Genomic DNA, 14,809 nt, shown 5'->3' with positions numbered 1-14,809 from the left:
GGAGGTAAGCATTCATGATGGCAGTGCTCTATGTGAAAATCCCCCAGTAGCCAAGAGCAATGGGAGTGCTCAGAGGCTTTCTAGTGATCCGTGAGAGTCACCCACCTCAGGCTTGCCATCCCTGTTTCAGATCAAGGAAGTTTTCTTTTTTTTTCCCAAAGAAATTTTCAATCCAGCCTGTTGGAGCTTTGACTTTTCCTCTCTCAAGATCTCCAAACTCAAGCTCATCAATGTGCAAAGATTAGTACCATCTGCTACTCTATTTTCCTCTCCCTCTATGAGGGCAGAGAGGGGGTTAAAATCTCAGAATTCCAATGCATATACATTAACTTCTTTTAACTCTCCATTCCCTCAACTACAAAATGAAATGGCTAGACAAATGATCCCAAATAATAAGACCACCATAATAAATAAAAAGAACTAAAATTATTTATGTAGATTTTAAAAATGAAAAATGTGCTAAGCAACAATTTTTTTTAAATTAAAAAAGGTTTTCAAAAACATTGATTGTACTATGCCAATCCCTACAAATGGAATTATCTTCCCTACTATCTCTGCCTACAACTCTTAGTTCCCCTAAAAACTACTTCATATTTACTTTGTACACTTATCTGTTTGTCTTCCCTTAATGGAAAACAAGTTCCTCAAGGGCAAGAACTATTTCATTTTTGAGTGTAACCCCAGTGCCTATCATAATGCTTGATACATAATAAGTACTTGTGGATGTATTGAATGAACCACATTCAAAAGAATCTAATCTAATCTCTCTCCTTCCTCTCCACCCATCTTTTCAGAGAAATAATCTGTGTTACCTTGGACTGTAGAAAGCTGTGAATGTGCCCTATCTCCCCTACTAGATTCATTTTCTCTAGGCCAAGAGCCATCTTCTAAATCTCTGCATTTCTCATTTCTCACCATTTTAAAAATACATCATTCCTTTGAATGTCACAACAATTCTGTAAAGTGGGCAGGCCAGGTATCATTATCCCCACTTTACTGATGAAGAAACAGAGCTCAGGCTGGGGTGAGAACTCAGTAACTGGTCAAGAATGCAAATCTCCAAAATCCCTATTCAGTATCAGTAAGGATGGATTTTTCTTATACAAGAATTCCCCCCCCCCCAATATGTAGGGATAATGCTGGCTGTCACACTATTCTATTCTGCTCCTGCACTTCTAGAAAGTATAATTAACTATACTGAAGGGAGAAATTTTCTCACTTAGAGAATGTCATATATACTCACTAGAGTCAAAACTAAGGACAGGACAGGAAACAAGTATACAGAATTACAGAACGGAAAGCTGGAAGGGATCTTCTTAGTGGTTCTCTAATCCAAGCCAGGCCCAAAAGGAATCCCTAACATAACACACCTGACTGGAAAAAGGTCCTCCACCCTGCCTGAAAACCTCTAGAGAGAAGAAACCCACTATCTATTCTGGAAGTCTCTTCTACTTTAGTACAAATACACTGGTTAGGAAGTTTTCCTGATGTCAAGTCTAAATTGTCTCTTTGCAACTTCCATTCACTGTTCCAGATTCTGTTATCTAAGGTCTTCTTCTGCACATTAGAATACAGTTCTCACACATGCTGCTGAGCCTTCTCTTCTCCAAGTTAAATACCTCCACTTTTTTCAACTAACCCTCATATAATGTGAATTTAAAGCCTTTCACTCATCTAGTTAGCCTCCTCTGAAGGCTTTCCAATTTATCAATAGACTTCTGACAACTTGACACTCAGAACTAAACATAATACTCCAGATGTGCTAAGCTGTCACTTCACACTATGAAAAAGTCATAGTTTAAGGTCTACTGAAGTCCTCCAGATCTTTGTCAGAAGATCTTAACCATACCTCTCCCATCTGTACTTATTATTCTGTGCTTTCTAAAAAACTAATCTTTTTTGAAGGTATATACATATGTATATGTTATGTATATGTATACATATGTATATGTGGGTATATGTATATATGTATTTTTCTTTTTTCTTTCTTCCTTTTTCCCCCTTGAGGCAATTGGGGTTAAGTGACTTGCCCAGGGTCACACAGCTAGGAATTATTAAGTGTCCAAGGTCAAATTTGAACTCAGGTCCTCCTGACTTCAGGGCTGGTGCATTTAGGGTTAGGGCTATCCGCTGCGCCACCTAGCTGTCCCAATATGTATATATTTTTATGTAATTTTTCGGATTAGCTTTGTTGTTTTTTACCAGGCTAACATGTTCATTCCTTCACTACCACTTCACCATGGTTCCTGACAACTCTGCCAATAAAGCACTAGCTCTGACAGGTACAACCAAACTAAAAAGATACTGAGGGTGATCTTGGTGCTAACCATGTGTCACATGAGAACTAACCTACCCAAGGGCAGAGATGCTCAGCACTAGACTGACCACAAGGTTGATGTTGTTTTCAGCCACAGCTGCTCATCAAGCACATATCCACTAATAGCAGAAGAATCTCGATCTATTCTGATGGAAGTAGATAACCCACACCAACAAAAAGGACAGATCTTTTAAGCCCTGAAATAACGTGCAAACTGGTGCACCAAAAAGCCAAAGCTGTGTCATTTTGTTTACCAAAGCTAACTGAAGCAGATGTCTGGAATGTAAATGAGAAATGAATTATCTGTAACTAAGTTAACCAGGTATTTTTGTTATGCTGTGGGAAAAAGATATCAAAGCAAAAGTAACAAATTAAAATTCTTCAACCATAAAGTTTCTTGTATTGAATATACTTTTTCAACCAAATAATCACAGGTATAAATTATATAATTATATTGACGACTGTTTTAACAAAACATTTATTTTTTAACTAATGAATTTGGCTTTAAATAGGAAATATGACTTGTCCTATTAGTTTTGTTACTGCCTATTGCTTTTTACACCACAGGAGTTTTCCTGTCTTCTCTCTGCTCCAAACATTATTTTTCAAAGAACACTGAAAAAAGGAAAAAAAAAATCTAAGCAAAACCAGCTGGGTTTTATACTCCCTACTCCATATTCCCTATCTATGTTCTCCATCTCTTTAACTAGGAGGAAAGATGACTATTTCATTATCTGCTCTGTGGGACTGAGATTGGTCATTACAATTAATCTGACTGCTTTTTTGTGTAATTCATCTTGATTAAAAAAAAATTTCATTTAGTTCAATACAAGATACATAAAAACACTGGATTATGAAGGTCAGAATTACTCTCTTCATTCATCCTTTTTATTCAAAAGCTGAAAGAGAGCTTTTGACTTTTTAAAAGTGGACTTCTTAATATTAGTTACTGCAAAAAGAAGAAACCAGTTCAGCTGTTACTGTTAAAAGCTAAATTATTATTTCAGTAGTCTCTGATCTATCCAGGTGTTTAAAATAATTCTATTAGTGTGCTGGTGTGGTTTTTCTTTGGTCCTGGAATTCACTCTATAGTAGCTGCTATTACAAAGAGATGTTAACTACTCATCTTTAATAGTTAAGATCCTTAACGTTGAGAATGCTAGCAAGAAAATGAGCTGGAAATAGGTCACTGCTATTTACAGACAAAAGAACTGAGAAAATGAATAAAAGCTGGACAAAGAAGAAGCTGTACCAAAAAAACATCAACCTGTTATATATAATATCTCTCTCTCTCCTTCAGTCTCTTTTTTTTTCTGTCTCTCTCTACTTCAGTCTCTGTTTATCTCTCGCTTTACTTCACTCTCTCTCTTCTTCAGTCTGTTTCTCTCTCTCTACTTCAGTCTCTGTCTTTCTTTTCTTATCACCTACTCTTACCACCAAGGTCATCCATTCCTGGAGAGAGGAATTAATTCAATCCCAAATCCAACTTCTAAAGCCAGCTTAAAAAAAAAAAAAAAAACACCTTAAAAAACAGATATTTGTCTATCCAGGCTAACATGGTTATCATACTGGCTACTTTTATGCTTCCCCTAAACTAGAGGGAGCACACTGTTGCAGCTAACCTTGAAGCTAATCCATGAAAGAGACATCTAACAGACCCATACTTCTCACCTGGGGTTGATATCATTTAAACAGCTTCTGAAACCAAGTGATTCAAGGTTCCTGAAACACTCGCCCCTAGACTCTCTCTACAACAATCACAAAAGTACCACCTGCACCCAACTCCCCTGGCTGAGGGGCTACTCCTCATTATTTGATCGGCTGTGGCTGATATGGAAAATCCCATCACCACCTCGCTACACTACTTTCACTGCTTATTGGAGCCACAGTAAATGAAACCCAAACTGCAAAACTGATGAGGCAAAGAGAATGTAAGCAACCCCAAAGGATAAGAAGACAGGCAAAGTAGCTTATGCTCCTTTTCCTACTCCACAAAACCCCAGCAATCAACACTCATATCACCCTTGGCATGAAGTACCTCGGCTCCAGTTTCCTCTATGGAAAATATCTGTGTTTGGACACAATTCATGTCTCACAGGAATTAAAATGGAAGCTCTATGCTCTGTCTGTCATGGTCACAAACAGAAACAGATGAGGGTGGAAGGTAGATGAGGCTCTAAGAAGAAGGGCAGAGCAGTCATGGCAGGGGGGTGCTCCACTTCCAATCTGGTGACTGAGGGACAAACAAGTTTTCAATTACAAGACACACACCATGACTTCTGTCTGTATTGTTAGGATAGAGAAAGAGCAACTGGTTGTGGTTTATGGTCAGCTAGAAATCACACAGCTGTACTATGTCAGCATCCATCTCTTGTGCCCATGCTCCATACAGATCCTAGCAGGCTGCACAAGAATAGAAATGTATGTATTTATAAGCAAATTAAGAGAACAAAGAATAGTTTACCTATCAGATATTTGGAGAAAAGAGGAATTTATGATCAAAGAAGAACTAGAGAACATTATGAAAGGCAAAATAGATAATTTTGATTGTATTAAATTGAAAAGTTTTTGAACAAACCCAATACAACCAGTATTAGAAGGGAAGCAGAAAGCGGAGAAACTATTTTTATGGCCAGTGTTTCTGATAAATGTCTCAAATTTATAAGAATACAAGTCATTCCTCAATTGATAAATGATCGAATGATATGAACAAAACTTTCAAATGAAGAAATTAAAGCCATTTCTAGGCATGCTTTAAATCACTATTGATTAGAGAAATAAAAATTAAGGCAACTCTGGGGTTGCACCTCACACCTCTGAGATTGGCTAAAATGATAGGAAAAGATAATGACAAATGTTGGAGCAGATGTGGGAAAACTGGGACACTGATACATTGTTAGTGGAGTTGTGAAATGATCCAGCCATTCTGGAGAGCAATTTGGAACTATGCCCAAAGAGCGATCAAAACTGTGCCTACCCTTTGACCCAGCAATGTTTCTACTGGGTTTGTATCCCAAAGAGATCATAAGGAAGGGAAAGGGACCTGTATGTGCAAAAATGTTTGCTCTTTTTTGCAGTGGCAAAGAATTGGAAATTGAGTGGATGTCCATCAAACTGGAGAATGGCTAAATAAGTTATGGCATATGAATGTAATGGAATGTTATTGTTCTATAAGAAATGATGATCAGATTGATTTCAGAAAAGGCAGGAAAGACTTATAAAAACTGACGCTGAGGAAAGTGAGCAGAATCAGGAGAACATTATACACAATAACAGCAAGATTATGTGATGATCAATTATGACAGACTTGGCTCCTCTCAGCAATGAAATGATTCAAGATAACTCCAATAGACATACAATAAAATTGGATGGGAATAAATAATTCCCATCCAATAGGATGGAAAATATCATCTGCATCCAGAGAGAAAACTATGGAGACTGAATATGGTTTGAAATATATGTTTTACCTTTTTGTTTGTTTGTTTGTTTACTTTTTCTTTCTTGTGGTTTTTTCCTTTTGGAATGATTTTTCTTGCACAACATGACAAATACCAAAATAAGTTTAAAAGTACTGTACATGTTGAACCTATATCAAAATGCTTACTGTCTTGGGAGGGTCACAAAAACATTTCACAAAAATTAATGTTGAAAATTCTCTTTAGATGTACTTTGAAAAATAAAATATTGTAAGGAAGACAAGGAGTTGAGTGGCAGAGAAAACTGGTTAGAGAGGGAAATAAAGAATAATCAATTGCTTAAAAACAGTTTTTTTAAAAATAGCTTTTAAAAATCAAATATACCTTTTCTTTGTTTTTCTTGGGATTTCTTTTGTCTATTTTCTTTCATAACAACTTACATGAAAATGTGTTTCATGACTACCCATGTATAACCTATGTCAAATTGCTTGCCTTCTCAGTGAAGAATGAGAGTGGAAGAAGAATGTTCAGAACTCAAAATTTGAAAAAAAGGAATTTTTTAATTGTTTTTACTTGTAATTGAGAAAAAAAAATTAAAATTTAAAAAGTGAAAACCATTTTTTAATGGATAATGATGCCTGGGTTCTTCACATCCCTGCTTGGTCAAAAGAACAGCAGAACCAGAAATTGAATTTACTTCACCAAAAAGGGATTAGGGAATCAGGTTACATCAGCTATTCTAATAACAGATAGCCATAACCTCCACACATAGGTTCACAACTTATTAAAGTCAATTCTTTCAGTGAAAATTTACCAAGCTCCTATTACATGCAAAACATCACCAGGGGAGATAAAAAAGACTAAGTCAATTTCTGTGCTATATCTCACAGGCAGATAATACCAATGTACAAATACTGCATTAAGTTCACCAAAAACCACAAATGAAGCAGTAGGTAAGGTCTAGGTGGTCAGGAAAAGACCACAGCTAATCTTTCCTTCTTCTTATTCCCATATAAGGGGAAATTCTTGTTCTTACTGCACCCCTTTCCCCCACTACACATACAAGACACACACACACACACACACACCCCCTGTAATTCAGATGATTTGTGGACCAGAACACTGAGATATCCACATGTAGATTCCTATTCTCCAAAAAAAATTACAGTATTTCCAATATGGCCATCTGGGTCCCTAGAAATTTAGACTTCACAGAGAACTGGGAACCTGGCCAGGGCACTTTAAGATATGCAGATGGAAGGAAATTAGGTGGTCTAGGGAATTAGATAGTCAAATATGAAGTGACTTTTTTCCTAAAGCATATATATCTGACCATGTTACCTCCTTGCTCAATAAAATCCAATGGTTTCTTATTACTTTCAGGATCAAATAGGAATTCTCTCTTCCCATTTCAAGGCCTCTACTTTTGAATCTTTCAAATCTTTCCTCCATGCCCTCCAAAATCTAAGGACATTGATCTACAGTTGCTGTTCCTTGAATATTTCAGCTCTCTTAGCATCACTGGCTGTCTCTGCTTGCCTGGAATACTCCCTTCTCACCTCCACCTCTTGACCGCCTTGGCTTTCTTCAATTAGGTTAAACGCCACTTTTTCCCCTAAGCCACTTAAGCCTTGTTCTTTAAGTTACTTTCTTTTACTCTGTATGTATGTTTCTGTAGCTATTTATTTATTTCCCCATTAGAATTTAAGTTCTTTAAAGATAGGGACTGTTTTGTATTTATACTTTTCTTTATATACAGATAAATACATGTTTGTTTATTAATAATATTCAAATCTAGAAGTACATAGGAGACTTCAGTATTAAGTTTTTGTGTCAAAATTTCTAAGAGAGAGTTTCAAGACCAGAACTTAGTCATGAAACACATGAAAGACCATTCCCAAGATCTTCAAGTAAAGGACTTCGGTAGAAATGAAAGGAACAAGGAGACAATTAACAAAATATTCAACTTCATTCCAGTTTTGGAGGTGAAAGGAAAATAAGGGTTAGCAAATACAATGACTGAAGATTAGAGAATTCTTTACAGGAACTGGAAGGGGGAAAAAAGCACTATAGAAGTTCTCTCTGAAATGGGAGGGACAGAATCTATTGCTTGGATGGTAGAAAGAAATTAGCCAATACCCAAGTGCATTCTTTAAATGTCCTTCAATACCAGGGAAAAATATTGTGGCCAATCCAGTAATGAAGACCTTGCTGATACAGTCACTGGTAAAAAGTAAACCAAAACTTGGAAAATCTGAACATATGAAAATACCAGTCCTATGGATCCACCCAAGATCCTGTTTCACATATTCACCACTTTTTGAAGAGGGAGAAGTGAGAAGATTAGGGTTAGAATAAGAAATAATATGCATATTTCTTAGATCTTCTCCTAAGATCCTACTCTGTAACAAAGTATTCTGATTTGAGGTTATGATAGTAGAACACAAGCTCTGGCAGGTTCCTACAAAGCTGGAAAGGATGAGTAAAAGTCTAGTCTACCTAAATTTGGAGATGTTGCCAGCAGATTGATTTCCAAGGGACAAAATTTCCTTATATCTTAATTTGTAAACAAGTTGATAAAACCAAGCATTAATTAGACAACTTTAGTCTGAATACAGATATAAATATAAATTAAAACTTCCAAAAAGATGATCCTTGGCAAGTCAATCCTATATCCAAGATGCTAAGAACTATGCTATAGAGGAAAGACAAAGACAAAAAAAATGTAGAAATGTCAAGTAACAAATAATGGCACCTAGAAAAATAGGGCATAAGGCAAGTGACAAAGCAAATAAAATCCAAAATGCTCACAGACCTTTGTTTTTTCTAACATGCTTATTGTCTAAAGGTAAAGTGAAACCTAGATGTATTCTATGGCCAGTTATAAAGCCATGATCCCTAGGAAGGTTAATTTGAATTAACACAAATCCTGAAATCCAGGCAGTACTCCAAACAAAGGCAGTAATTAACAGCAAAAGGTCTAGCTTTGGACTAAGGGGGTAAGGATAAAGATCAAGATAAATAAAGCCTTATCTCTGGCTAATGTTTTCACAAGTAAGAAAATGAGTATGTAGGTATAGGTAACTAGTGGAAAAGAAAAATATTAGTGGTCCCCAAAGATATCAGAAATCTCTCAACAAGAAACAAAATTTGTGACACAAAATGTCCCATAGCATTTATCCTAATTTATAGGGGGGAAATTTGGAAAACAGCAATGTTGTTAATTCCTTGTATGTTAGAAGCCAGCAGACCAAAAATAAGCCAATTTGTGACTCTACCAGCCTGAGCTATTTTAGGCAGCAGAGGAAAAGGTATTAAGTCCTAATGACAGAAGAGGAACCCAATTCTGCTGAGATTCGTTTTCTAAAGGCTAATGAAGACTTTAATTAGAAGGCCTGGGGACAATTCCCATTTTAGAATATTTGTTCTGAAGATATTAAGACATTCTACAAGTAAATGTTTGATTTTTTTCACTGACTCAGTGAAGCAAATATACATTCAGAGACAAGAAACAGATGCAGAAAAAGCTTGTCCAAGATCTCATAAATTCAGTCAGAGTTGCTGGCAACCAAGGGGCTCAACTTTGTCCCCTATTCTAGTCAACAGGAAAAAAAAAAAAAGCCCAGGAAAGGGCCCTAAGTGTTAGTCCTAAGAAATTTGGATAATAGAACATTGACTGAATCAGCATAGTGAAAATTGAACCTGACCAAAAAAATTATTGCAGAGTTCATTATTCCTACCCCCTCAGGAAGCTTCTATTAAATTATGAAAGCTCCTAGTGTCAGCTCTGAATCTAGGTCATTCAAAGTCAAATGACCATCACATCCTCTAGACCAAGAAGAGTTCTTAACTAGGGATCTGCCGATACATTTCAGAGGGCCAGTGAAAAAGAATGAGAAAAAAAGTATCTTTATTTTCACTAACTTTAGTTTCCTTTGTGATGCAGTATTTTGCATATTTAAAAACATTGGGGGGGAAGGGAGACAGGAATATGCTAAGCACTTCCCAAATATTATCTTGCAGTGACCCTCACAACAACTTAATCATCCTTTTAGAGGTGAAGACAATAAGGCAAACAGAGGCTGTGACTTGCCCTGGATAGCTGGATTTGAACTCAAGTTTTCCTGACCCCAGGCCCGGTGCTCTGCCCATTACACCACCTGGCTGCCTCAGAGAAGAAGTTTAGAGGCTTCACCAGACTTCAAAAAAGTCCATGACACACAAAAAAGTTGAGAACTTTTGTTTCAAGATCTATGATTGTCATGGGGATTTTCCAGGGTAACTAACATTCATGTTCTATAGGAAAAATGCCAAGAAACACAGTGTGGCACAGTGAACAGTGCTGGATGAGATATCAGAAGACCTAGTTTTTAAATCTTATCATTAACACTAATTGGTTATGTGATCAATCAAGTCACTTAATCCGTCTTCATCTATAAAATGAAGGTGTTGAATTCAATGACCTTTAGGGTTATTGAGCTCTAGTTCTAACTCTCTGACCCTAAAGATAATACCTAAAGCATCTACTTTCTAGAGTTGGCCTAAGACTGGAATGAGATAATGTAATCAAAGTGCTTGGCAATTTTAAAATTTTATATTGCCTCATTCTTAGATGTCACTTCTTAGACACCACAATACTGATATAGATCCTCTAAAAGAGAAGGACTTTTAGTGGGATAACCCACTAAAAAAATACTCTAATTATGGACCCAGGTGATAAATTAGAAACATACAGAGCACAGGCACCCAGAAAGGTGGCATAGGCTTTGAAGATTAAAAAGCTCCTTTATCAGAGAGCAGTAAGATTCCAGAATCTCATTAAGTACTTAAAAGTATCAAGCAATCAAATAATCAGTAATAATCTAAATATATTTCAACCTTTCCTTTCTATGAAACCCACAAACCCTTCTTGAAGATATGACTAAGTAGCACCCTATAACGCTGGGAAAATTAATACATTATGAAAAAGTGAGGTTTGGAAACAAGAGTCTAAGGCGGGGAAGGTACTTCAAATGATTTTACTTAATTCTCCTACTGCCCAAAGAGACAGCATTTAACCTAAGACATTAATAGTTTGGTTTTTTTAAAACACATTGTTCTTCTCTCCACAGTGCCATGATCCATTGTCCCCAATTCCTCATTGCAAAGGTGAGAAATCTTTTTTCACTCGAAAACTAAGAGTAGTTCCAAAAAGTTCCCTTCAGGAACAGTGGTCTATGTAACTATACTCAAAAATCAAAATCAAAATTCCAGTTTCTATTTGCCCAGATATGTATATTTTATACTAAATGCAATAAGATGTCATTGAGTCACCAAAAGGAAGATTTCCCATCCCTGTCCTACTGAATAAAATTTAAATGTTCCACACTGGAGAAGGGACCTCTGTTCAAACCCCTTAACTCCTCACAATTTCAACAATTTTATTTTTCCATTACTCTCCTAAAAAGACTCCTCCCAAATTGATATTATTATATTCTCTACCCATAACTCATCTGTTTTCACCTCTGCTCTGTACATGGCTTTCCAAATTTTTTCCTGGAATACTCTCCCCTCCAGTCTTTTGTCATCCAATATCCTTCATCTCCATATAGTCTTTTTTTCAAAACTCACTCTCCTTAGAGAAGCTTGCCATGTTTAGTACTACCTAACTTCCATTTTTCTTAGTATTCCTCCAACCCACATATTTCACTCCTTTACATTAACTGATAAAATACAACTAAAGAACACAAAGTTTCTCCAGTGTATCCTGTTTTTCTGATTAATCTGGAAGCAATGAGGATAGGGGCTGCTAGATCTTCTTTTCCTTTCCAGAGCTCCTATCACAGTGCAAGACATACAATGTAATCACTCATATATTCTGACTGAGCAATAGTAGCTAAATGGACAACTTAACTGAGATTATCAGTCTTCAGTTTAAATTTTTTTATAATACCAACTCTGAAACTGTAAAGACTTTTCAGCTTTCAGAAGCTTTTATAGGACCCCCACAGATTCTCCAAAGTGGAGTCACTGTTTGCTATCTCAACTTTCTGATCATAGAAAACCCAGAAGCAAGTAGTAAGGAACAAGTAGCAACCTTTATTCTCTCCTATGTTGAATTCTCTATATTTAGGTGACCTAGGGTCCAGAAAAGATTCTAAAAGGAAACAAAACCATATCACACTGGCTAATTTTTACCTGCCAATGAGCTGATTGTTTCTCAAGAATTGAGACAGATAAACATAGGAAATATAGAAATCTCTTTTAGAATTTATTTCAAAACCATTTAAAATCTCATTTGGGCTGACCCTAATGCTACACTAAAGCTATTGTCACTGATTTACTAGGGAAATAACGTGGATTTTATTTTCCTTCTTATCTTGAAAAGATGACTGCATAGGGTCCCAGTATCCTCGTTGGTAAATTTTATTTTAGAACTCATTCCACAAGCACCACTAGAGTTCCTCCAGTAATCAATTACCATTAACATCTAATATCAGTATCTATCAGCTCCAGTATTTCATAAGCTGTTTGGATAATCTCGAGATTCTGAGCATAAATATGGAGTTTCTGGTCAATATACATTTTTAAAAGTCTTTAGCAATTGCCAGATATAAAAGGCTATTTTTCATTTTCAAGCCAGCTGGTGAATTCTGGTCTTTAGGAATACAGTCACACAAAAGCAGCTGCTATTCTTTTAGACACTGAAGACCTTTTCTAGTAGTCCCTCCTTAAGAAGACCACTGCCTTGCCCTTTTTGATCAGAGGTACACAAACTTTCTATAACCATGTGGCTCTAGATTAGGGAAAGCTACAATAAGATTTCAAATGTGGATTTCCAAGATCTGTATTAAATTTTCTTCTATAAAAGAAACAGAAAGCTGCATCTTCCACAGAGCTTCCAAACTTCTAGGGCAAAAATGAAACCAGCATCATACTACTTGCTAATTAAGCTCCTTTTATAAAGTCCTCCAAATTTCACTATTATCAGCCATCACACACAGAACAAAGATAAGTTTGTAAATGCTGGTCATTTCCAAGCTACCTGTCCAGAATCTACACTAGTATTTCTAAGGGTAAGTCAATATTCACAAAAATCTGATCTAAACAAATAAACAAACAAGATCATAAGACCACAGAGCTAGAAGGAACCTCAGAAGTCATCTAGTCCAAGAAACTGAGGCTTACGGAAACCTAAGTAATTTGTCAAAGGTCCCACAAAGTGGAATCATTTGGAATCAAATTTATATTTATAGTGATCACTGCAAACTGCACTGGAGGATCACAATTCTCAAAACAATAGCAGTACAGAAACTCAGGATCAATTTCAATCCAGCGCAGTTACTTGGGTAAAATACACAGAAGGGGCGTCTACCCACAGATTAAGTCCAAGTAAGGTTCTCCTAAGGCACGGGGATCTAACAAAGCTCTCTTAAAACTCTACCACACTAGAGAGTAAAGCACTAAAGCACTAGCTGCCAGGCTTGCTGACCCAATGAAAAGATGCAGGCAAAGCAATAAAATGTAGCTGTCTCAAAACGCCTCTCCCTGTAGCAGATTTTCTGCCTCACAGAGCTGTTGTATTTAATATGAAGCAAAAATCTAATCTGGTCCTCTGGAACTGAAGCTCTGGTTTTCCTCAAAGATCAAACTTACTCTACTTTGGCATGCCCAAGATTGTGGCGTCTAGCACATGAACCAGAGCACAAAACGAAAACAGAGGGAAGAAATGAAAGGCTAACTTCCAGGCTTGATTCCCAGGATCCTTTTGCAGCAGAGGTGTTCAGAGCCCTCCCATCCTCCAGGCTCTGAAAGGAAATAATTACTACACTTAGCTGATAGGTAGCAGAGAGACGATTTCCACTTTTTGATGGGTATCAACTCCATCGTGCCAGCAGAGACCAGGCAGACTCCGGTACGAATTTCAAATAAAAGCTGCCCGATTTCGTTCATGTTTTGGCATAAATTAGCCGGAAGCTCAGGAGCCGTACCCGAGGAGAGCACCAGAAATCCCAGCCAAACCCCCAGGCTAAATGTTTTCATAATGCTCTTCCAGCAGCGACGCATTCTCACCTGTTCCTCAGCAGCCCTCCGGGAAGACCGCCTTAGTCACAGCTCAGTTTCTAAAGGGGCGCCCAGGCTACACTATCCCCTCCCAGGAAGGGAAACTGAGTCACACCAGACAAGCTTGTACCCAAGCGCTCACTCTGCGGTGAGGAGACAAGGACTGGAAATCAGAGCGCCTTACTCCCAGTCTCTCCCCGCGGCCCACCTCCAGACCTCACCTTGGTGCTGATGTCCTCCCTGCGGCTACCAGCCTTGCTCCTGCGCAATTTTATGGATGGGGACCTGAGCAAGTTCTTGATCCGGCTGGTTATGGTGGAGCCTTCCATAGACATCATGATGAGGGAGCCCCGAAAGGCGCAGGGGTTCAGGCGGATCCCCAGGCTCGGCACGCGCTCCTCATTCCATAGGGTCTTCGGCTCCGGCCCAGCAGCGACCTAGATGAACGGGGGTCATTACATCAGCCCGGCCCGGCCCGGCTCGGCGGTCTTTTCTACGCTACACCCCGGCCCTCAGTGGGGTGCCAACACGTCAGGAGCGAAGCCGCGGAGGGGAAGGGGAGAAGCCCAGAAATCCCGAGGGTGAGCAAGCCTCAGGCCCACACCTCAGTCCGTGCCCGGAGGGAGCCCGGGGGGATTCCCGCGAATGTTCCCATGGCAACGCGCGGCAGGGGGGGACGCGGAGCCCAAGGGAGTGGGCAGCGGAGCCGACCCGGGCAGCTCCAAGACCCGGGCCCAGAGCCGGTCGCTCTCATCTCCCCCTCCCCCGCCCCCGACCCCTTCTTCGTCCCCCTCCTCCGGCTTCTCCAGAATCCCTGGCTTTCAGTCAGTGGCCCACACACACACACCCTCTCCACTCAGAGGCTCCTCCCCTCCTCACCAGCCCCAGGAATCGGAGACTGTCCCGTTCGCAGGTCCCTCGGGCATCGCGCTCGGAACTCCTGTTTCACCGCAACTGCGGCTACAGGCAGCTATGGCGGCACAGACGGCTCAAAACGCGAACGGCGGCTGCATCCGCGACTCCCTCCCTAGGG

At 38.7% G+C, this 14,809-nt stretch overlaps 1 protein-coding gene across 6 annotated transcripts in view; it reads right to left on the bottom strand.

The window, feature by feature from the left end:
* The window catches only part of MAPKBP1 (mitogen-activated protein kinase binding protein 1), a 74,815-nt gene extending 60,006 nt beyond the window's left edge, over positions 1–14,809 (bottom strand). For 3 of the 6 annotated variants that reach the window (XM_074289354.1, XM_074289359.1, XM_074289358.1), the window contains exons 1-2: positions 14,656–14,809; positions 13,998–14,213 (exon numbers count right to left, since the gene is read on the bottom strand). In XM_074289354.1, the coding sequence (XP_074145455.1) occupies positions 13,998–14,114 (117 nt within the window). In that variant the 5' untranslated portion in view covers positions 14,115–14,213; positions 14,656–14,809. Of the gene's footprint in view, positions 1–13,997; positions 14,214–14,623 lie in introns of those variants that run through there. The other 3 variants (XM_074289355.1, XM_074289357.1, XM_074289360.1) reach the window with 3 other exon arrangements.

The sequence above is a fragment of the Sminthopsis crassicaudata genome, chromosome 2 (assembly GCF_048593235.1).
Source record: "Sminthopsis crassicaudata isolate SCR6 chromosome 2, ASM4859323v1, whole genome shotgun sequence".
NCBI classification, from domain to species: domain Eukaryota; kingdom Metazoa; phylum Chordata; class Mammalia; order Dasyuromorphia; family Dasyuridae; genus Sminthopsis; species Sminthopsis crassicaudata.
The sequence above is the reverse complement of the archived record's forward strand: the minus strand, read 5'-3'. Positions and strand labels throughout refer to the sequence as shown.